General features: G+C 29.3%; 1 protein-coding gene across 1 annotated transcript in view; it reads right to left on the reverse strand.

The window, feature by feature from the left end:
- The window catches only part of LOC119613066 (glutamate receptor 3.3-like), a gene marked incomplete at its 5' end in the record, with an annotated part of 40,258 nt that extends 15,171 nt beyond the window's left edge, over positions 1–25,087 (reverse strand). Inside the window, one exon of the mRNA XM_037969003.1 lies at positions 24,899–25,087. Within this exon, the coding sequence (XP_037824931.1) occupies positions 24,899–25,087 (189 nt within the window). The remainder of the gene's footprint in view (positions 1–24,898) is intronic.
- Positions 25,088–27,098: the final 2,011 nt, after the last annotated feature.

A 27,098-nucleotide genomic window follows, 5' to 3' on the forward strand; every position in this document is an offset into this window, starting at 1 on the left:
AGGTTTTTCACTAAGAAAAATAAAATGTATGCACAATTTTGCAAATTAGACTTGGCTCAAAAACCTTTCAAATGATACCACATACTGTATATATTGTTTAAGAAATGCTGTATAATTTAAAAAAAAATAACTAAAAAGGGACTTTTTTGTAACCGGTTCAGCTCACGAACGGCCATCGTTAGACTAGAAATATTTTGGGAACCATTATAAAACATAACAAAGATTTTTTGAAGCTGGGTAAAATATTGAATTTTTTCTTTAAAACTGTCCAGCTCACGAATGGACAACACTTAACCGAAGATATTTTGGGTAACATCATATTACATGACAGGGAATATTTTGAGGTGGGTAACTCAAGCACCATTTTTTGTGAGTCGGTCTAATGTACATATATTACCTTTTTTAGTTTAGTTGTTAAATCTATTATTTTTTCTACTATTTTAATTTCAATTATTTCATTAAAAACTATAAAATTTCATTTTATTCAGATTTGTTTTTATAGATTTTATTTTGGTGAGTATACAAATAGAAGAAGAGAAAACTCATCTTCCAGAAGAAGAGAATACTCATCTTCTAGAAGAAGAGAAAACTCATCTACTAGAAGATAAGATAGGAACACTTCTAGATGATACTAAGTAGTCACTTCAAGAAGTGACTTCCTAGTTACATCTAGAAGAGTCTTTGGCAATACCTTACTTCCAAGAGTCATCTAGAAGTTTCTTCTGCGGGTCTTCCAGAAGTATCTTCCAAGTTACTCTTAGACGTTCCCCAGCTCGGCATCAGTTCTTCCCGACTGGTGACAAGAATTCTTATACTTCCGCAACATCGCTGGCGAGCTTTTAGCACGTTTGGAAGTTTCATACGGGTAACTTCCGCAAATGTTTGTAGGGATATAAATATAATTTAATCCTTTAAAGTATTTTTCCATGCATTACCCAATCAGAAATCGCTCTTTCATCAATTTGGAAAATAATAACCGAGTGCTTTTACATAAGGCTAGGGTAAATACGTAACAAGTTAAGAGTAAAAATTTCAGTCAACCTCGCTGTTCACTATTTCTTTTGTATTTTTACAAAAACTAATGCAGATCGACGATGAATTTTTTCTTACATATACATACATAGATTTTGGTACTAGTAATAATAATGTTTAAAATCGTAAAAATCTGATCAGTTTTACAAATTAAATTATATAAAAATGTTTGAAGTAAATTTTTTTCCATTTTCATACACATACAAATTATGTTAAACATTATGTAACAGTCTGTTAAGTGTTAGTCCCGTTTTACATGGTATATTTTAAGGCGTAAAGAAAATGAAGGATATGTTATGGTATATTTAAATCCATCGTTAAAATTTGATTATTTATATCAGAGTTTAAATATTAGTAATTGCTTTTATATTTTTATTTTTGAATTTGCAGTAAATATGTATTTTCCTCATGTTTAAAAATATGCATATTTAAAATATGGTTCTGTTCAAAATATTTGTAGTATTTTTGCAAAAAATATTTACCCATACAAGCTATTGCATATTGCAGCTTACAGACAAATATAAAATTTTTTCATATGCAATATATTTCACAGCAACTCGCTAACATATTTAAAATACCCACACATGTATATTTTATACAAAATATACATACAAGCCATGCAGGTACAAAATATTCAAGCCATGCAGGCAAAAATGTACGAACTTGAAATGTGCGCAAGCAGAGAAGATACCCAGGAAAAGCTTACATTGAAAAGTAATGAGTTAAAAAGCTAATAAAACCTCTTTTCACTACTTGTTTATTAGCATTTTAAGTTATTATTTTAACACGGTGATGTCATTAGAGGCAAGTACTTCTACGCACGCTTACAAATAGGGAGTTAAAGAAGTACTTGCAATTTCTCTTACAAAACAGTTGTTGAGTAAGTTGTTTTGTTTTTTAATAATAACAAGTTAGAGTGCTATATTCGGCTATGCCGAATCTATATATATAATCATTTAATTACGAATTAAGTGATTTTCAGAAGTATACCTTATATCGGAGCTAAGACAACCTATGAACCGATCCGGAAAAAATTTCGTAGAATGATTTATATATACAAAATACACATTTATGTCAAATTTTATCCCGATAACATTGATTGTCAATGTGCATTTGAGTAATTTTCGGAAAGGGTCCTTGTATGGGAGTTGTGACCAATTATCGACCGATAAGGAAAAAATTTCGTATAATATACCAAAAAAAAAAATCAAGTCGAATTTTACTACAATATATTTATAAATTAACGAAATATGTGCGTTCAGGTGATTTTCGGAAGTGGACTTTATATGTATAGGAGCTATGACCTTACACAAAACATATTTGTGTCGAATTTTATCAAGATATCTTTATTTGATAATGAAATATGTGCATTTAAGTGATAGCTTTATTATTCAAAGAAATATATGCGTTTAACTGATTTTCGTAAGTGGACCCTCTGTGGGAGCCTATCCGGAAAAAATTTAGTTCAGTGATTCATATAAAGACAAAACATATTTTTATCAAGATTGCTTTATTTGACAATGAAATATGTGCTTTAAGTTCGGAAGTGGGCCTTATATGGGAGCTATGACCAATAATGGACCGATCCGTAAAAATTGGTAGACTGATTTGAATATACACAACACATATTCTTGTCGAATTTTATCCCAATAGCTTTAGAATTCATTAAAATATATGCGCTTAAGTGATTTTCGGAAGTGGACCTTATATGGGAGATATGTCCAATTATGGGCCTATCCGAAAAAAAATTAGGAGAGTAATTCATATTTAGACCAAATATATTTATGTCGAACTTTATCACGATAGCTTTATTTGACAATAAGATATGTATTTTTAAGTGATTTTCGGAAGTGGGCCTTATATGGGAGCTATGACTAATTATGGACGGATTCGGAAAAAATTTCGTAGATTGATTTATACATATACAAAATATATTCATGTTAAATTTTATCTTGATAGCTTTATTTATCAGTGAAATATGCGCGTTTGAGTGATTTTCGGAAGAGGGCCTTATATGGGAGCTATGACTAATTATGGACCGATTCGGAAAAAATTTCGTAGATTGATTTATACATATACAAAATATATTCATGTTAAATTTTATCTTGATAGCTTTATTTATCAGTGAAATGGACCGAATGATTTATATTTAGACTAAACATATTTGTGTCGAATTTTATCAACATAGCTTTATTTGACAATGAAATATGAGCTTTTAAATGATTTTCGGAAGTGGGCCCTATATGGGAGCTATGACTAATTATGGACCGATTCGGAAAAAATTTCGTAGATTGATTTATACATATACAAAATATATTCATGTTAAATTTTATCTTGATAGCTTTATTTATCAGTGAAATATGCGCGTTTGAGTGATTTTCGGAAGAGGGCCTTATATGGGAGCTATGACCAATTGTGGACCGATACTAATCTACGTTGGTAGTATAATATTTGTTGATATTTTATTTATAAGTGCAAAATTGAGTTGATACCGATATATTTGAGGAAATTATTAACGATAAATCCATTTCCGGAAATATGTACCTTTATATGGGGGCTACGGGAAATTGTTTTCATTTTCAACATAATTGATCCCTGGGTAAAAAAATAAGGTGTGACAAAATTCATCGAATTATCTGTTGTAGTTTCTGAGAAAACGACTTAAGAATTACGAAAAAAACGTAATTTTTTTCGAGGTAGTCTGAAATTTTTACTCGTAACTTTCAATGTTGTGAACCGATTTTGCTGATTTTCAATATCAAACTGCTTAAGACAACAATGAATAGTTTTTGTTGAATTTTTTTCATTTCTTTTGCTTAGTTTTAACGTGAGCGTGTTTTAGGCAGACAGACAGACGGACAGACAGACAGCGGAAGTATAAGAATTCTTGTCACCAGTCGGGAAGAACTGATGCCGAGCTGAGGAACGTCTAAGACTAACTTGGAAGATACTTCTGGAAGACCCGCAGAAGAAACTTCTAGATGACTCTTGGAAAGACTCTTCTAGATGTAACTAGGAAGTCACTTCTTGAAGTGACTACTTAGTATCATCTAGAAGTGTTCCTATCTTATCTTCTAGAAGATGAGTTTTCTCTTTTTCTAGAAGATGAGTTTTCTCTTCTTCTAGAAGATGAGTTTTCTCTTCTTCTATTTGTATACTCACCAAAATAAAATCTGTAAAAGTAAATCTAAATAAAATGAAATTTTATAGTTTTTATTGAAATAAAAATAGTAGAAAAAATAATAGATTTAACAACTAATCTAAAAAAGGTAATATATGTACATTAGACCGACTCACAAAAAATGGTGCTTGAGTTATCCACCTCAAAATATTCGCTGTTATGTAATATGATGTTACCCAAAATATTTTCGGTTAAGTGTTGTCCATTCGTGAGCTGGACAGTTTTAAAGAAAATATCGTATGGGAACACGATTCTTCATGTTAAATTAAATATTTTAACCCAGCTTCAAAAAATCTTTGTTATGTTTTATAATGGTTCCCAAAATATTTCTAGTCTCTCGATGGCCGTTCGTGAGCTGAACCGGTTACAAAAAAGTCCCTTTTTAGTTATTATACCCTTCACCTTCGTGAGAAGGGTAAATATAAGTTTGTCATTCCGTTTGTAATTTCCAAAATATAATTTTCCGACCCTATAAAGTATATATATTCTGAATCCTTATAGATAGCGGAGTCGATTAAGCCATGTCCGTCTGTCTGTCTGTCTGAAATCAGTTTTCTGAAGACCCCAGATATCTTCGGGATCCATTTAAAATCAGCAAAATCCGTCCATAAACAACGGAGATATAAGCAAAAATCCTAGACAACCTCCTAAAATTTCACTGCTTATTCATTGCGTTGTGAATTTTGTTTTTGTTTTTTCGTATGTTTGAATGGCTGTGTGTTTCATTGCCATGTGTATGTTGTTTTTGTTTATTGGTGTATTCAGTTTCGTATGTTTGATGTCTGTTAGTTGCATTGCGGTGTGTATTTTGTTTTTTTGTGTATTTCGTTTCGTATGTTTGGATGTCTTTGACTTTTCTGCCTTGTGTATTTTGTTTTTTGTGTGTTTATTTCGCTTAGCGTTGTTGTTGTTTATTTTGTTTTGCTATTGCTATAATAATGATATAGTCGGGAAAATGAAATAAATTTAAATTTTATAAAATTGATATTTTTTAAATACACTATGGTGAAGGGTATATAAGATTCCGCACAGCCGAATATAGCACTCTTACTTGTTTTTTTTTTAAATTATTTCTGAAACAATATATGCAGTATGTGGTATCATTTGAAAGGTTTTTTGAATCTAAGTCTAATTTGCAAAATTGTGCATACATTTTATTTTTCTTAGTGAAAAACCTAACAATTTTAAATATTTTGGGATATGACAATTATAAGCAGACGGTTATTTATGATTGATACATCATTGGACGCTGCTTTAAAATACCTTTTAAACGATACCCCGTATTGGATATTTTGTTTCAAAACAAACAAAAATTAAAAAAAAAAAAAAAATTACAAAATACCTTTTTTTAATTTGATCCAGCTCACGAACGGTCATCGCTAGACTTAAAATATTTTGGGAATCATCATAAAACAAAGCAAGGTAAATTTTGAGAGGGGTAACAAAAACATGTTTTTGCTTTCCATACAGAGTGAGTCGGTCTAATGTACATACATACATATGTATCAAAAATTTAGAATTATTAAAACGTTGGACTCTAAAATATTTTTGTAGTTCTTCATCAATTTTATGACCAATCCAACAAATTGCAAGAGTTATATTTTGGAACGCATTAATCCTTCAACGATATAAACAAAAATAATGTTATAATTAATATTGAATATACATACTTTTGTATTTATTGAAATTACATGTTATACTTTAGGAAGCAATAAAATAGGATTCTCTTATGATCAATACATTTACAACCGAAATTTAAACGTTCAGATCCATTTTTTACATTTTCTGCAAATAATCGACATTTTTAATGGAACCGCGTGATGAAATAAGACATATATAACTTACCAGATCCCTTTTTTATATTTTAATTCGGATAGAAGTTTTAATAGGGGGTACAATATGAGCTACTGCTTTCTAAAAAAAATAAAATAATTAAAAATTAATTATTTATTTATTGTTTTGAATCAATCACTTTCAAAAACTTAAGAATATTAGTAAAGGCCTATATTTAGAATAATTAAATCCAAAGCTATATGAAAATTAATAAAATTGTATTAAAAAAAGTGGTTTTAAAAATATTTGATTTTAATATTAAATATCTTATATGGGCAATTTCGTGTCAAGTGACCCAAGTCAAAAAATAAAGTAGGTATAACAGTAGTATTAATTTGAATATAATGATCCCAGCTAGCGTTTAAATACTTAAGTAAAATTTTAATATATTGTTTTTGTTACGATAATGAAATACAAATAAAATTTTAGCTCAAAGTGATCATACGTAATCTAGAAACAGGACCTAAACGCGCAAATAGTTTAAAAAATTTTAAAAGTTAAGATTTAATTCAAATAAATCTAAATAGGTTAAAAATGCAATATTCATCAAATGAAAGCCGAAACATACAATTTGAAAAAGTCTTTAAATGCTTATAACTCCTAAACCAATTAAGAGAGACGAAATTTAATATAAAAACATTTTTAATTAGACTTCGTTTAAAAATAATGGAAATGGAAGCCGTTTAGAGTTGTTAACTTATTCCTAAAATAGTATTTTAATGTAAAATATGACAACTTACTTTTTAATTTTATTTATATAATCCTTGAAGATAATTAATTTTTGGTATATATTTAATAAACTTCACAAATTAACAAAACCTTTTTATATATTTATTAACAGTTGACTTTTAACACAACACTGTCATATTGTGTTTTATTACTTAACATTCACAATATATTAATTACACTATTTTTCTATGAATAATTTTCAATAACTCATTTAAGTTTTACAATGAATAATTAAAACTGAACATGACTGGAAAAACACAAAACATCACTGAACTTTGCAAAATTTCTGCATTATTTATTTTTATTTTTTTTTTCGCGTTCACGCTAAAAATGGAGTATTTATATTTTTTTGTTTTTGTACTCTTCTTACTATCATCCGGAAGTAACCTAAAAGTATACTTCCAGACGGCGAAAACTAGAAATCAATGTATTTTGTTTTTGTAAAATGTGTGCTCTCGTCTGACAATCGTACAGAAGTGATTACAATCCACACTTCCAGATGAATAAAATACAACATTAATGTGAACACTGTTCAAACTGTCTTCCAGAAGTGACATAAACATACAAATCAAGAAGATACAAATTAGGAAACAATGTATTTTGTTATTGTAAAATGTGTGTTCTCACCCAACTCTCATTCAGAAGTCACTAAAACGAATACTTCCAGATGGAAAAAATTCAACAGTCATGGTTTTTTGTTTAAGCAAAATGGATGCACTCTTCTAACTATCATCCGGAAGTAACTTAAAAGTATATTTCTAGAAGACAAAAATTCGAAATCAATGTATTTTGTTTTTGTAAAATGTGCGTTCTCGTCTGACAATCGTTCAGAAGAGTTTCTGACGTGGCGTCGGGGGTGATGCGCAATAGTTTTGTCTTCTAAATGTTTGAAGGGTACCTTTTGAACGATTCCCTTCAAACATTTAAAAGACAAAACTATTGCGCATCACCCCAGACGCCATGTCAGAAACACTTCTGGGCGATTGTCAGACGAGAACGCACATTTTACAAAAACAAAATACATTGATTTCGAATTTTCGTCTTCTAGAAATATACTTTTAAGTTACTTCCGGATGATAATTGAAAGAGTCCATCCATTTTGCTTAAACAAAAAACCATGTCTGTTGAATTTTTTTTATCTGGAAGTATACGTTTTAGTGACTTCTGAATGAGAGTGGGGTGAGAACACACATTTTACAATAACAAAATACATAGTTTCCTAATTTGTATCTTCTTAATTTGTATGTTTATGTCACTTCTGGAAGACAGTTTGAAGAGTGTTCACATTAATGTTGTATTTTATTCATCTGGAAGTGTGGATTGTAGTCACTTCTGTACGATTGTCAGACGAGAGCACACATTTTACAAAAACAAAATACATAGGTTACTTCCGGATGATAGTAAGAAGAGTACAAAAACAAAAAAAAAATATAAATACTCCATTTTTTAGCGTGAACGTTAAAAAGTTCAGTGACGTTTTGTGTTTTGTTCAGTCATGTTCAGTTTTAATTAATCATTGTAAAACTTAAATGAGTTATTGAATTTAATGTTCATAGAAAAATAGTGTAATTAATATATTGTGAATCTTAAGTAATAAAAAACAATATGACAGTGTTGTGTTAAAAGTCAACTGTTAATAAACATTTAAGAAGGTTTTCTTAATTTTCGAAGTTTATTAAATATATACCAATAAGTATAAGGAAGGAATATATAAATAAAATTAAAAAGTAAGTTGTCATATTTTACATTAAAATACTATTTTAGGAACAAGTTAACAACTCTAAACGGCTTCCATTTCCATTATTTTTAAAGAAATTCTAATATGTTTAATTAAAAATGTTTTTATATTAAATTTCGACTCTCTCTTAATTGGTTTAGGAGTTATTAGCATTTAAAGACTTTTTCAAGTTGTACGATTCGGCTTTCATTTGATGAACATTGCATTTGAACCTATTTAGATTTATTTGAGTTAAATCTTAACTTTCAATATTTTTTAAACTATTTGCGCGTTTAGGTCTGGAATCATTATATTGAAATTAATACTACTGTTTTATACATAAATTATTTTTTGACTTGGGTCACTCGACACGAAATTGCCCATATAAGATATTTAATATTGAAATCATATAGTTTTAAACCCACCTTTTTAAATAAATACAATTTTATTAATTTTCATATAGCTTTGGATTTAATTATTCTAATTATAGTTACTTTTTTAGTTATTAACACCAGGTCTTTCTATGACCTATCATATCATACTAATATTCTTAATATTGAGCATGCCGTTCCCAAGATATTGAACCTAAGTAGATAGTTTTTGAACGCGTATAACTCCTTAATTAGAAGAGAGCAAACAAAAAATAGTATTGCAATATTCGTGTCAAAAGCAATATCCCGTTTAGGGTCGTTAAGGTGTTTCTATCGTTAGTGACTGTAAATAATTTTAAAAATAATCCATGACTTAGTAATTTCAGATCTTTATAGACGGTTTAAATCCAAGTTATTTAAAAAATTTTCATGAAAGGTAATGTTTTTATTGATTCAAACAATAAATAAATTAATTAATTAATTTTTAATTATTTTATTTTTTTAGAAAGCAGTAGCTAATATTGTACCCTCTATTAAAATACTTCTAACCGAATTAAAATATAAAAATGGGATCTGGTAAGTTATATATGTCTTAATTCATCACGCGGTTCCATTAAAAATGTCGATTATTTGCAGAAAATTTAAAAAATGGATCTGACAGTTTAAACTTTGGTGGTAAATGTATTGGACATAAGAGTATCCTATTTTTATTGATTCCTAAAGTATAACAGGTAATTTCAATAAATACAAAAGTGTGTATATTCAATATTAATTATAAAATTATTTTGGTTTATTTCGTTGAAGGATTAATGCGTTCCAAAATATAACTCTTACAATTTGATGGATTAATCATAAAATTGATGAAGAACTATAAAAATATTTTAGAGTCCAACGTTTTACAATTTTTGGAAGTATACCAGTCAGCAGTTGGACTATTAATACAGATTTCCTGAAAATTATCTTATTATAAGGTAATAATTCTAAATTTTTGATACATATGTACATTAGACCGACTCACTCTGACGGAAAGCAAAAACAAGCACCATTTTTTGTGAGTCGGTCTAATGTACATATATTACTTTTTTTAGATTAGTTGTTAAATCAATTATATTTTCTACTATTTTAATTTCAATTAATTCAGTAAAAACTATAAAATTTTATTTTATTTAGATTTATTTTTATAGATTTTATTTTGGTGAGTATACAAATAGAAGAAGAGAAAACTCATCTTCTAGAAGAAGAGAAAACTCATCTTCTAGAAGATAAGATAGGAACACTTCTAGAGGATACTAGGTAGTCACTTCAAGAAGTGACTTCCTAGTCACATCTAGAAGAGTCTTTGGCAATACCTTACTTCCAAGAGTCATCTAGAAGTTTCTTCTGCGGGTCTTCCAGAAGTATCTTCCAAGTTACTCTTAGACGTTCCCCAGCTCGGCATCAGTTCTTCCCGACTGGTGACAAGAATTCTAATACTTCCGCAACATCGCTGGCGAGCTTTTAGCACGTTTGGAAGTTTCACACGGGTAACTTCCGCAATAGAAAATGTTTGTAGGGTTGTGTTTATTTTTGTGCTTCTACTCAGTGTTTACTTTTACTAATATATTAGTCAGCATTTGCCGCAAAATACACATTTTTATCACTAGTCATACTAAAAATATTTAAACTTTTTCAGATTTAAAAAACATTGCTACTAAATATTGCCGTTCTGATTTTATGTTTAACTAGAAAAATTGCGACGTTACACTGCAATCTCTAGCAGCACTAATGAACAGTATTAATCTCTTGTTTTTGTACAAGAAAAAAATATATTTTTGTGCTATAGCAGCGCACACTCACATCTGTTAAACTAATATGGCTAGTATTGGTGATATTTTTATTTGCGCTGAGTTTTTCCTAGCAGCAATTAAATTTTGTTTTGCAACTGCTAGCTGCAAATTTATTTATTGTTTTTTTATATTTTATTTTATGAATAAACAGTTATACCAGTGTTACCACAATCTCTAATTAAGGATAATTATTTTTCGCAACATAAAAAATAGTTTGTAAAATATACATAGTGGCACCTCCCATATGAATTAAATACAGAAATTGTTTTTCTCGGAAACTATTAGAGTCAGAATCTTCTAATTTTGACGAAAAACTTTAACTTCATTGTGAACATTGGGAAAAAATGAGCAGACTTTTATTAGGGGGCTTGGAACCTCCATATGAATTAAATAAATATGTATATGTTATTGAAAATATGGCTACCCCATAAAACACAACTCAAATTAAAAGCGTTCTTTAGATGTTTTTATTATTTTGTTCTAATGAATAAACATTTTTGAGCAATGTAGTTGTAAGATAATATGCTTATACTTATAACAATTTTATAACCAAATGATAGTTTTAAATATTTTTTGTTGTAGAAATTAATAAATTTATAATCACCTTGTATAAAACAGGGTAAACACACATAATTAAAATATTTTTCGTTGAATTCTAATGAGCTTACTTTACAAATTATTCAAATCACACTGTTAAAATGTGGAAGATTATTATATATATATTTTTTTTTTTTGAAGAAATGTAGTTAATATTATTGTGTAATACATAAAGGAAAAAAAACAAACAAATATCAAGGTAGTATTTTCTGTATTATATCATACAGAAACTATGAGAATATTTAAACTATATTTTAATAATTAATATGTCAATCAGTACAGGATATTATAGGTCGAATATCATCGATATATGGATGATAATAAATATACATATTAATATCGACATACATACATATGTACATACTTACATACATACATACATACATACATACATACATACATACTTACATACTTACATACATACATACATACATACATACATACATACATACATACATACATACATACATAGATACATACATACATACATACATACATACATACATACATACATACATACATACATACATACATACATACATACATACATACATACATACATACATACATACATACATACATACATACATACATACATACATACATACATACATACATACATACATACATACATACATACATACATACATACATACATACATACATACATACATACATACATACATACATACATACTACATACATACATACATACATACATACATACATACATACATACATACATACATACATACATACATACATACATACATACATACATACATACATACATACATACATACATACATACATACATACATACATACATACATACATACATACATACATACATACATACATACATACATACATACATACATACATACATACATACATACATACATACATACATACATACATACATACATACATACATACATACATACATACATACATACATACATACATACATACATACATACATACATACATACATACATACATACATACATACATACATACATACATACATACATACATACATACTACATACATACATACATACATACATACATACTACATACATACATACATACATACATACATACATACATACATACATACATACATACATACATACATACATACATACTACATACATACATACATACATACATACATACATACTACTACATACATACATACATACATACATACATACATACATACATACATACATACATACATACATACATACATACATACATACATACATACATACATACATACATACTACATACATACATACATACATACATACATACATACATACATACATACATACATACATACATACATACATACATACATACATACATACATACATACATACATACATACATACATACATACATACATACATACAATACATACATACATACATACATACATACATACATACATACATACATACATACATACATACATACATACATACATACATACATACATACATACATACATACATACATACATACATACATACATCATACATACATACCATACATACATACATACATACATACATACATACATACATACATACATACATACCTACACATACATACATACATACATACATACATACATACATACATACATACATACATATACATACATACATACATACATACATACATACATACATACATACATACATACATACATACATACATACATACATACATACATACATACACTATCGGACAAAATAAAGTGCAAAAGTACTCATGTATATTCTTTCAGCGAAAAATCGGTTAAATGATTATTGAATATGGAATTTTTTTTCAAAATCATTTAGTTTATATACAATGCTACAAAAATAACAATAAAACTAAATTATTCTACTTAAAATTTTTCTGCATAACATCTAAAATTAAAATAAATTCACTTTTTTGTCGGACAAAATAAAGTGTAAATTTTATATATCATTATTTAAATTTTTTGTATATCAAAATTTTTTATCTATTTTGGTTCTGATTTTAATATCTGTATTTATTTAAGCCATTTTGGTAATTTTGTTCTCCATTATTATTCGCAATCGCTTTCCCTTCCCCTTGCTATCCCCATATGATAATTTTCAAAAGAAATACGTTTTTGATCACTATTTCATCGGAATTTTTTGATAAATTGTGGTCCAAAATTAATCTATTGGATTTAGGGCGGTGCTCTGAGCAACTTATTTCAATTTTCAGTGATTTTTCCTACAGTAATGTTATTTTTTAACTTTATCAAGTGCTTAAGCTTATTATCTTGCCGAAATATAAAGTTGCCCAAGTCCATTTCGAAGGCACTGATCTTAAGATTTCACTGCAATATGCTCATATAGTGTTCATTGGAGCTTTTTGAATAAATTTCACCTAGGTTCCCCACACCTAACGTTAAAAATTGGACACTTACGAAGAGTCAACTGACCCATACCTTCAATCTTTCACCAACATATTTAAAAGCTTACAATTTTTTTCCGATTTTAGTATTTAATTTCATATTTTTTAGATCAAATTTACGTAGTTGGTCAGATGAGTCCCAATTTCTACCGAAAATTTTGAAATGTCGACAATGAGTGTGAATTAAGCCCTTCAATATACAAAATTTAAAAAACAATACCCCAGGTTTCAAATATTATGGTGGAGGGCTATCGGTATTGTTACATTATTCAACTTTAAGAGCGAGAATCTTAGTAAAAATGGAGTAACTAATAACAAATGAGCAATTCACGAGCTTATTTAATAAAAAATTGGAAATAAATGCCGTAAAAATGGGTTTGGGAGACTTAATGCCTCAACCGATTCATGACTTCAAACACACGACTAAGGTTAAAAACATTATTGTAAAAAAAAAAAACACTGAAAAATTTGAATGACCTGCTCAGAGCATCGCCCTAAATCTAATAGATTAATATTTGACCACAATTGATCACAAAATTCCGCTGAAATAGCGAACAAAAACGGATTTCTTTTGAAAATAATAGTATGGGAGAAAGCAAGGGAAAGTGAAAGCGATTGCGAATAATAATGGTAAAATAATTACAAAAATGACTTGAGTAGATCCAGATATTCAAATCAGAACCAAAATAGATAAAAAATTTTGATATACATAAAATTAAAATAATGATATATAAAATTTACACTTTATTTTGTCCGACAAAAAAGTGAATTTACTTTAATTTTAAATGTTATACAGAAAAATTTTAGGTGGAATAAATTTGTTTTATAGTTATTTTTGTAGCATTGTATATAAACTAAATGAATTTAAAAAAAAGTTCCATATTCAATAATCATTTAACAGATTTTTCGATAAAATAATGTAGCATGAGCACTTTTGCACTTTATTTTGTCCGATAGTGTACATACATACATACATACATACATGCATGCGTACAAATGTGAAGTGTAATACTGAATTTAAGCTCATGAAATGTCATAAAACTGTCAGTGTACTTACATATATATATACCTACATATGTTTATTTACAAATTGCAGCATCAATATTGCCAAAAAAATAATAAATAAAACTACAACTGGCAGTAGCAAAACTAAAATAAAGTTACATTGCTGCTAGGAAAAACTAAACGCAAACAAAAATAATATCAATACTCGCCATAGTTTAACAAATTTGAGTGTGCGCTGCTAAAGCAAAAAAATATATTTGTGTTGGCCTGCAATTATGTCTGCCTGCTACTAGAAATTGCAAACACGAGTTGCAATTTTTATGTTAATACGAATATATAAGACTGCAATTTTTAGTAGCAAAGTGATACAAAAATGATAAACTTTCATATTTATTTTATAGTCATATACAAGAGAGGTGGTGCTAGTGCTTTATATTTAAACGCTGCTTCTACTAATACATTCTCACCAGTTAGGTTTTTGACAGGGGACTTAGGTCTTTGACAATCCCTTTCGCCTATATGCTACTATATGGTCGCGACTATGAGGTTGTAATATTTTTACTACAAAAGTCAAATATTATTTAATATAGGAATTGAAAGATTATAAAATGTGAGGAATGTATGCAAAAATAACCAAATATTTACATATTAATTAGAAATGTATATTAAATTAATATGTATATTAAATTAATGTTTAATTTTTATGTTGAGTATTAAAATGTATTTATTTGTATTGATTGTAAATGTTAGAAAAGTAAAAATTAGAAAAATTTACATATGTATATAATTGGAAGATGCAAGAACAAGTTTTTACATGAAATGACAAATTCATTTATATTCTTGTGGATATTACATGTAAAATTTGTATTTATCAGTGTTGATTGTATCAGGAGAACAAAAAAAGGTGTAAGTTGCATTAAAAAGTGTATGCTTTAAAAACGATCTAGATTTTCACAGGAAATACGTATGCACATACAGTGTCTCACATAAGTATTCGAATTTAGGTGTACTTTGAAAAGATATATTATCTAGAGAGTCCTAAGGTTTAATATCACACTCTTTAAAATTTGAAAAAATTTCATTTACTTAAATAAATTTAACTTTTTTTAAAAAAAGTCCATAAAATTACATCACAAAAGTATTCGAATTTTCCCTGTATTTCATATTTGGCCATATTATGCAAAGCTCAAAACTTAGAATCGAATGTTTTTTTGCTTAAAATTGTTTTAAGGGGTTTCTATCAACCGAAATAATGTATTTTTGGTCCACATTTGTACCATCTTTTCATATAATATCATTAAAATGGCGAATTTTTACCATATTTGCAATTTTTTCCTTCTTTTCCAGAGATAAAACCAAAATTTAATTTTCGGATTTAATAGACCTCTTAAGGTATCTAAAAATAATTTTTGTTAAAGGATCTGTACTTAAGCCCTCGAAGATGCATTTTTGGGATCGTTCTTCTGTATCTAATTGAATTATCTGGGTCTTAAGTCCCTTTTCGTAGCACTAGGGTCGATATTTTCCGACAAAGTTGGCTAGTATATATTCTTGTAGATATTAGCACTAATATATTTTCAATTTCCAAGACATTGTATCGGTATACAACTTCAAAATATGCCTTAACAAAACGTCATCCTATACAGTGGATTTCAGGTTTTACTACTCATAACTTCCACGCTTTTGTTTCCCATTACTATGTAAGTGCAAAATTTTGGGTTTATTTTGATCATCGTAAATAATATTTAATCAGATATCAATATTTTTGAGTTAGGCCATAATGATATGGTGACATGCAACCTGGAAGCCATTGGTTATAAAAATAATGATTATACTATATTGAAAGGTGTTTCTTCAAGTATTATAGTATTATAAAAATGGACTTAAGTTCCAATAAACTGAACTAGCGAAAGAAGAATGATCTCAATAATATATCTTGGAACGTTTAAATACAGATTCTTGTAACAAAAAATATTAGTTTTAGATACCCCAAGTGGTCTATTAAATACCAATATCAAATTTTGGTTTTATCTTTGGAAAAAAGGAGAAAAAATTACAAATATTGCCAATAATCGCCATTTTAATGATATAACATGAAAATATGGTACAAATCCACCAACATTGTGGACCAAATGAGGCAAAAATATATCTTTTCGGTTGATAGTAACCCCTTAAAACAATTTTAAGCATAAAAACCATTCGATTATAAAATATGTGTTTCGTATAATATGATCAAATATGAAATACAGGAAAAATTCGTATACTTTTGTGAGATAATTTTGTGGACTTTTTTTAAAAAAAGCTAAATTAGTTTAAGTAAATGTAAATTTTTCAATATTTAAAAAGCGTGATTTTAAACCTAAGGACTGTCTAGACAATATAACAAATAAATTTATTTATTTTGCATACAAAAAGTATTATTAAATTTGATTTCTTTTCATAGTATACCTAAATTCGAATACTGAGAGACACTGTACATACATATGTATGTGTGTATATTTCATATGTAAAATGTAAGTTGTAAAAGTTGTATGTACATATAGTTTGTAACAGGATAATCTATATATACAGTAGCGAGCACAAAAATTGCAACGCGGGGTCATATGATCTTTGATTTTGTCTGATTCGAAACAACGGTAATCAATCCATCTCTTCTTTTTGCTGTTTATTCTCTTAACTCAGAGCTTCCAAATAAGCGACATTTTATTTCAATTTCTATTACGCAAAGTGAAATATTTTATATTTGCTGGAAAAAGTGAACTTTTTTCGCGAGCACAAAAAATGCAATGCAATGAAATAACAGTAAATTTATGATTTTTATTGCGTTTTGAATGAAAGTTTCTTGAAGAAATTAAACAATACGAATATTATAATAGTAGTAATTATTATCTAATCAAAAAATAACTATTATTAAAGCTCTATAGGATAAGAATTCATGCTTGAAATTGGTTTGTTTTTTGAGTGAAAAATTTGACGTAAATCGATCTGTATTACGATTTCACCTGAGAGAAAGCGTATAAAGGTAACAGATAGTGGTCATTTTTGGAAAACTACCACTTTTAGAGACCGTCACATGATTAAATTGTTCAAAATCGCCTCACGAAAGATGTCAGTGGACGTTGCTGGTTTCACAAAGGAGCATATGGGTGACTCTATTGGAGTTCAAATTGCCCGCAGAAGGTTTAACAAAGTGTAATTTGCTTGGAAAATGATTCACAAAGAAATCCCAGATTAGTAGAGTCAATAAAAAGTACCGCTTTGAGTTTGAGAAATGTGTTAAGCATTGGTCAGGTGGTACTGTAAATGCTTGACATATAATCAGTGATTTCATTGCGAAAATCTCGCTTCTTGAACCACTCCAAAATGGATTTTTCGACATATGTGACTATTAGACGAATATATTGTCTTTGTCTAGGCCATCTAGTAAGAAATTTATGGTATCGGAGCCAAATAAATTTTATTTGCTCACGTCGTCACATAAGATCTTAACCCGCTGTTCACTTGACCAATGCTGATACGTTTCGCAAAATAACGGGGCTTGTTTTTCTTGACTCTACTGATGAATGGTTCCTTAGTAAAATGTTTTCCAAGCAAATTACACTTTATTAAAACGTCCGCGAGCAATGTGAACTCCAATAGAGTCACCCATATGCTCCTTTGTGAAACTAGCAACGTCCACTATCTTCTTTCGTGAGACGATTTTAAACAATTTAATCACCTGACGGTCTTTAAAAGTGGAAGTTTTCCATAGACAACCACTATCTGTTCCCTTTCCATGCTTTTTCTGAAGTGAAATCGTGATTCATATCGATTTACGCCAAATTTTTCACTCAAAAGAACGAACCAATTTCAAGCATGGATTCTTATTCTCTAGAGCTTTAATAATAGTTCTTTTTGATTAGATAATAATTACTACTATTATAATATTCGTATTGTTTAATTTCTTCAAGAAACTTTCATTCAAAACGCAATAAAAATCATAAATTTACTGTTATTTTATTGCGTTGCATTTTTTGTGCTCGCGAAAAAAGTTCACTTTTTTCAGCAAATATAAAATATTTCACTTTGCGTAATAGAAATTGAAACAAAATTTCGCTTGTTTGGAAGCCCAGAGTTAAGAGAATAAACAGCAAAAAGAAGAGATGGATTCATTACCGTTATTTCGAAACAGACGAAATCGAAGATCATATCGTCACGCGTTGCATATTTTGTGCTCGCTACTGTATATATAAAAATGAATGTGTGTTTGTTTGTATGTTTGTATGTTTGAACGTTATAGACTACTAAACGGCTGAACCAATTTTCTTGAAATTTTCACAGCGTATTCCTGCATGTCTGGAATAGGTAATAGGCTACTTTTTATTTCGAAATATCAAGTGGGCGATGAGCCACGCCCACATTAAGAAAATATAAAATCCGTATATTTGAGATAATATAACAGTTACAGTCCTCAAATTTTGTCGGAGCCACTTTAGTGTCAATATGATCATTTAGGACAAAAAGTAGGCGGACTAGCATTAGGGGGCGTGGTACCTCCCATATAAATTAAATACAAAAATTCGTTTATCTGGGAAACTAATAGAACTAAATTCTTAAAATTTAGCACGAAGAACTTTAACATCCATGTAAACATTTTGGGTAATAAATTGGCGGACTACCCATGAGGGGAGCGGCACCTCCCATATTAATTAAAAACAAAAATTCGTTTATCTGGGAAACTAATAGAACTAAATTCTTAAAATTTTGCACGAAGAACTTTAATATTTATCTGAACATTTTTAAGGAAAAAAGAGCGGACTTTGAATCGGGGGGGGGGGGGGGGGGGGTTGGTTGCTTGTTGCAACCCCACTTGAATTAAATTCGTATATCTGAGAAACTATTAGAGAATCTTCAAATTTTACATGAAGAACTCTGGCATTCATGTGAACATTTAGAGAATAACGGGCGGACTTTCAATGGGGGGCTTGGCACCACATATATGAATTAAATACAAATTTTTCATCTATATATATAAAAATGAATGTGTGTTTGTTTGTATGTTTATATGTTTGTATGTTTGAACGTTAAAGACTACTAAACGGCTGAACCGATTTTATTCATGCGTATGTATGTCTGGAATAGGTAATAGGTTACTTTTTATTTTGAAATTCCAAGTGGACGAGGAGCCACGCCTATATTAAGAAAATATTAAATCCGTATATTTTAAATAATATAACAGTTAGAGTCCTCAAATTTTGTCGGAGCAACTTTAGTGTCAATATAATTATTTAGGACAAAAAGTAGGCGGACTCTCATTAGGGGGCGTGGCACCTCCCATTTAAATTAAATACAAAAATACGTTTATCTTGGAAACTATTACAGTTAGAATCTTCAAATTTTGCACGAAAAACTTTAACATCCATCTAAACATTTTGGGTAATAAATTAGAGGACTACCCATGAGGGGAGCGGCACCTCCCATATTAATTAAGACAAAAATTCGTTTATCTGGGAAACTATGTATGTATGTATGTATGTATGTATGTATGTATGTATGTATGTATGTATGTATGTATGTATGTATGTATGTATGTATGTATGTATGTATGTATGTATGTATGTATGTATGTATGTATGTATGTATGTATGTATGTATGTATGTATGTATGTATGTATGTATGTATGTATGTATGTATGTATGTATGTATGTATGTATGTATGTATGTATGTATGTATGTATGTATGTATGTATGTATGTATGTATGTATGTATGTATGTATGTATGTATGTATGTATGTATGTATGTATGTATGTATGTATGTATGTATGTATGTATGTATGTATGTATGTATGTATGTATGTATGTATGTATGTATGTATGTATGTATGTATGTATGTATGTATGTATGTATGTATGTATGTATGTATGTATGTATGTATGTATGTATGTATGTATGTATGTATGTATGTATGTATGTATGTATGTATGTATGTATGTATGTATGTATGGAAGACTGTAAAATATTATTGAATTATTTTGAGGGTAAGAGCCCGCGCGTTGCCGCCAAAGTTTGTAAATGCGTTTATATGGAAAAATGTCACTTTTTTGAGTTTTTTCACAAAATGAGGCTTTAAGTATTAATTATTGCAATTTTATAGCAAAATCGTAATGTCTACAAAATTGTCTTCCCAAAAAGATGGAAAAACTCAAAATTGGTTAAAAAAGTTTTGAGTTATTAAAATTTACCCCGAGAATTTTGTGATTCTGAAGACATATAAAAGTAAATATAAGAAAATTTTTGTTAGTTTTGAAAAATTTTACAAAAAAATATTATGTTTATCTTTATAAGGTTCATAAATGTGCTAGTACGAATTTTTGTTCAAATTGGATAACGCTTACTCGGTTTAGTCTGTGGTCAAAAAAGGGCCATTATTTTAACAGCACCTCCAAAACTCCATTTTCAAACTTTAAAAAATTTTGTTAAATGGATTACTAAATGTTAAAGATTTCTATACTGGATATTATAAAGGATATATATAAGAATTAAACACAGAAAGAATGAGCTTAATACCTCTCATAGTTTTACCGTACCTGCGATGTGAATTTGAAGGATTTCGGGAAAAAGACAATTTTTGCCAATAATTAAGTAAAAATTATATTATTACCAATTGTTGCTTAATTTTGATCAAATAAATTGCGATTATTATTTCCGAGTCCATGGAAAGTTAGTTCTGATCAAATTTCCGAAACTAAAAATCATTAACCCTCTAAACACCGGGGTCAAAATTAAAGTGTTTTTGTAGTGTTTAAAAAATCGGTCTTGAATTGACCCCAAGTATGACAGAGGGTTAATTTTTGAAGAAGTTTGATTCCTAGATTTCTGGATATATTTTCGTGTAATTGGTCAAAATGAATTCATAATAAAATACACAATATTTCGCTATTTTTAATGAAGAATATTAAATATACAAAAACTTGATTTTGACCCCGGTTTTTAGAGGGTTAATGATTTTTAATTTCGGAAATTTTATCAAAAAAACCTTTTCATGGACTCGGAAATAATAATCGCAATTTAATTGATCAAAATTAAGCAACAATTGATAATAATATAATTTTTACTTAATTAATGGCAAAAGCTGTCTTTTTCCCGAAATCCTTTAATTTCACATCGCAGGTACGATAAAACTATGTGTTTAATTCTTATATATATCCTTTGTAATATCCAGTATAGAAAACTTTAATTTTTAAAAATACATTTAACAAAATTTTTTAAAGTTTGAAAATGGAGTTTTGGAGATGCTGCTAAAATAATGGCCCTTTTTCGACCACAGACTAAACCAAGTAAGCGTTATCCAATTTGAACAAAAATTCGTACTAGCATATTTATGATCTTATAAAGATAAACAAAATATTTGTTTGTAAAATTTTTCAAAACTAAAACAAATTTTCTTATATTTACTTTTATATGTCTTCAGAATCACAAAATTCTCGGGGGAAATTTTAATAACTCAACCATTTTTTAACCAATTTTGAGTTTTTTCATCTTTTTGGAAAGACAATTTTGTAGACATTACGATTTTGCTATAAAATTGCAATAATTAATACTTAAAGCCTCATTTTGTGGAAAAACTCCAAAAAGTGACATTTTTCCCATATAAACGCATTTGCAACAAACTTTGGCGGCTCAAAATAATTGAATAATATTTTACAGTCTTTCATTTGACGTTAAAATACAACATAATTTCACTATTAGAAGTTGATCTGAGCGAAAAGCCTATTTTCGACCCACACCAATTAACATATATGGGACACTCTATAATCTATTATCACATACTCACAATGATCTTATAATAATACATTCTTATAAGATTATTAATTTATTGTTATAAATTATTAATAAATTTACATATTCCATTGCCAACCTTTTGAATTTACATGAGAGAGCCTAAATAATAATGAGCAAAACAAGTTAGAGTGCTATATTCGGCTATGCCGAATCTTAAATACCCTCCACCAGCAAGCTGCTTTTTATTAAAACCCATATAACTATCTAATTTTTAGATAACTTGACAAAATTATTGCTTCCATAGTGAGGGTACTAACGCTTATGCATATGTGGAACTAATTTTGATTAGGTTTATAAAATTTTATATTAATAGGCCAGTTGCAAACGTTTTAATATAATGATTTCTCTATACACAAACATCCTCATGTCGAATTTTATCTGGATATAATCATTTAATAATGAATTAAGTGGTATTAAGTGATTTTCAGAAGTAAAATTCCGTATAACGATTTATATATACAAAATACACATGTATGTCGAATTTTATCCCGATGACTTTGATTGTCAATGTGGGTTTAAGTAATTTTCGGAAATGATAATTATATGGGAGTTGTGACCAATTATGGACCGATCAGGAAAAATTTCGTATAATGATTTATATGCAAAAAAAAATTCAAGTCGAATATTATTCCAATAGTCTTATTAAGTAATGAAATATGTGCGTTTAAGTGATTTTCGGAATCGGACTTTATATAGGAGCTATGACCAATTACGGGCCTCTCCAGAAAAATTTCGTAGAGTGATTCATATGTATGCACACAAAAAATATTTGTGTCGAATTTTATGAAGATAGCATTATTTGACAATGAAATATGTCAGTTTGAATGATTTTCGGAAGAGGGCCTTATACGGGAGCTATGACCAATAATGGACCGATCCGGGGAAAAAGTGGTAGAATGATTTATATGTACACAAAGCATATTCAAGTTGAATTTTATACCGATAGCTATGAAATATATGCGTTTAAGCGATTTTCGAAAGTGGACCTTATATGCGAGCTATGACCAATTATGGTCTTATCCGAAAAAAATTTCGTAGAGTGATTCATATATAAACGAAACATATTTGTGCCGAATTTTATCAAGATACCTTAATTTGACAATTAAATATGTGCGTTTAGGTGACGTTTGGAAATGGGCCTTATATGGGAGCTATGAATGATAATGGACCGATCCGAAAATAAATTTGGTAGAATGATTGACAAAAGCTTTATTTATCAATGAAATAGGTGCGTTTAGGTGACTTTTGTAAGTGGATCTTATATGGGAACTATGACCAATTGTGGACCGACTGAGATCTTAGTAGGTAATATGATTTCTATTCATATTTTGTATGTAAAAAATTTAGTGCTGATACCGATATATTTGAGGGAGTTATTAGCGATAAACTTTTATCCGGGAATATACACCTTTGTATGGGGGCTATGGGAAATATTGGATCAATTGTTATGAGTTTGAACATACATGATCCCTGGCACAAAAAATAATGTGTGACAAAATTCATCTAAATATCTTAGGTACGTTATTTTGTTCGAGGTAGTCTGAAATTTTTACTCATAACTTCTTATGTCGTGAACAGATTTTACTATTTTCAATACCAAACTGTACCAGATATTAGAGAATATTTTGGGTGAATTTCGTGAATTTATATTGCTTTGTTTTAACATGAACGTGTATTACACAGACGGACGGACAGATGGACATAGCTAAATCGACTCAGAATTTCATAAGGATCAAGAATATATGTACTTTGTTGGGTCTCGGATGAATATTTCTTGGTGTTACACACGGAATGACAAAGTTATATATTCCCTCTATCAGCACTGATGATGGTAGAAGGAATAATAATACAACAAAAACGTCCATTTTGAAAAAAATAGGGGAAAATTAAGTGCCAAATATTGAAAAAAATCTTATTCTTAAGTTAAAAAATTATTTTTTTGATATTTATCCCACTCGCATCCCATTATGGGATTATAAACCCCTAAAGGAAATCGTATAAGTTTTATTTAGCAAAAAAGGGCCAATTAAAAAAAATATAAAAAAATTTAAAAACAAATGAAGCTTTCTGAACTCCTGTGGACAATTTTTGCTAAGACCAGTAGGTGCAAAATTACACTCATTTGAGTAAAGCCCTGTATGACCAAAATGTCCAATTTGACAACCTCTAAGTCCGGCAGTTCTTGACCGATACAGCTGAAAATTTGTTTCTAGCTTACTATACAATAGTACTAACCTTGGTACAAATTTCATCCAAATCGGCAGGCATCGATTTTAAAAGTTGGGTCACTTGACACGAAATTGCCATTAAGTATGTAAGTATATTGCTATCATACCAATATTGTCAAGGCCTAAAGCATTAGCTTTAGATTTTTTATTATTGCGATTTCTTATGCAAGTTTCACCAGTATTTTTCCACCATTTGTCATACAGCATTTGAATATCGCCTTTTTCTTGTAATTCCAAAATAGCTAGAGAAATTTTATCACGCCAAGGTGAACCCTTTGGAGTAGCAATACCATAACCTAGAAGTAATAAATATTTGAGTTTTTGTAATGAATAAATTTCGGGAATTGAAATACCGAAAACCGAGATTTTTAACAATAAAATACTTTATAATATATAAATTTCTATTTAATAAATAGGAGATTTTAATAGCTTTTCATTAAAAATAAGCAGGAACATAAAATTTTAAACATTTCGTCCTCTTTTTAAATTACATTTCAGTAGTTTTCTTTATAGTCATCACTGTTATATTTTATTAGTTTCAAATATCTCTGTTGATCAATTTCATATAAAAGATTAGCTTACCCAGTGTGCTTTGCTACACAAAAACCATATTCCCATATAAATTTTTTTAGTTGTTTTATATTCCCAGATATACGACTTTGAGTATTTAATTTATATGGAAGGAGCCACGCCCAGTATTTCTAGTCGACTTATTCTTAAACCAAATGTTCATATTGATTCTAAAGCTACAACAGTTCAGGTCTCCTACCTGTTGTAGTTTCCATAGGTGTCAAATTATTCCTGCAACATTTGATGATTCTATCTCTCATAGTTTCCTAGATATACGAAATTTTGTATTTTATTCTTATGCGCCCCCTAATGCTTATCCGCCAATTTATTACACTAATGTTCACATGGATGTCCAAGTTGTTCTTGCAAAAGTGGCTTACTAAAGTGGCTCTCATAAAATTTGAGGACTCTAACTTATATACACACATTTTCTCATAAATACTAATTCAATATTTTCTGTATATAGGAAGTGCCACGCCCACTATACTTAGTCCGCCCATTTTGCCTACAATTGTTCATATCTATGTCAAAATTGTCCATACAAAATTTGTGGACTCTAGCTGTAGTAGTTTCTGTTAGTTTGTTGTAAAAGTAGCCTATAATTCCTTCCAGGCATACACAAAGACACTGTGAAAATTCCAAGAAAATCGGTCTAGCAGTTTAGCCGTCTATAGACTTTAACATCCGTTGTCCATAAACATTTTTAGTACTATAGCTGTTGCAGTTTCTGAGATATGCGACTTTTAATACTTATTTTGTGTGTGGGCGTGGGTTCTCGCCTACATGAAATTTCAAAGTAAAAAGTGGCCCATAACCTCTTCCCGACAAACAATAGTACACTGTGAAAATTTCAAGAAAATCGGTGCAGCCGATTAGAAGTCTATAAACTTCAAATATACAAACATACAAACACACATTCATTTTTTATATATATAGACTAGCTATACCCAGTGTGCTTTGCTACCCTAAAAGCAAAAAAAAAAACCCACTTACACATGGGAGATGCCACTCAAATTATTGCAAGTTCGCCAATTTTTCCGAATTTAATTCATATGGGAGGGGCCAATCCCCCCATTGAAAGTCCGCCAATTTTTCTCTAAATGTTCACATGAATGTCAAAGTTATTCATGTAAATTTTGAAGATTCTAGCTTTTACAGTATCTCAGATATAAAAATTTTTCTATATAATTCATATGGGGGTTCAAAGCCACCCCCTGATGAAAGTCCGCTTTTTCCCCCAAAATGTTCAGATGAATATGAAAGTCCTTTTTGCAAAATTTTAGTAATGTAGTTCTATTAGTTTCTTAGATAAAATATTTTGTTGTATTTAATTCATATGGGAGGTGCCGCTCCCCCCATTGGTAGTCCGCCAATTTATTAGCCAAAATATTTACAAGGATGCTAAAATTCTTCGTGCAAAATTTGAAGCTTTTAACTCTAATAGTTTCCAAGATAAACGAATTTGTGTATTTAATTAATATGGGAGGTGCCACGCCCCCTGCTGCTAGTCCGCCCACTTTTTATCCTAACTAATCATATTGAGACTTATGTGGCTCCGACCAAATTTGAGGGCTCTAACTGTTACATTTTCCTAGATATACTGATTTAATATTTTCTTAATATGGAAGGTGCCACGCCCACTATAGTCATTCCGCCCATTTTGTCCAAAAATATTCTTATGGATGTCAAAGTTGTCCGTGCAAAATTTGAGAACTCTAATTGTACCAGTTTCCAAGA

Source organism: Lucilia sericata, unplaced genomic scaffold, assembly GCF_015586225.1.
Source record: "Lucilia sericata isolate MDLA Ls3-8-SP2 unplaced genomic scaffold, ASM1558622v1 Contig001956F_arrow, whole genome shotgun sequence".
Lineage (NCBI taxonomy): Eukaryota > Metazoa > Arthropoda > Insecta > Diptera > Calliphoridae > Lucilia > Lucilia sericata.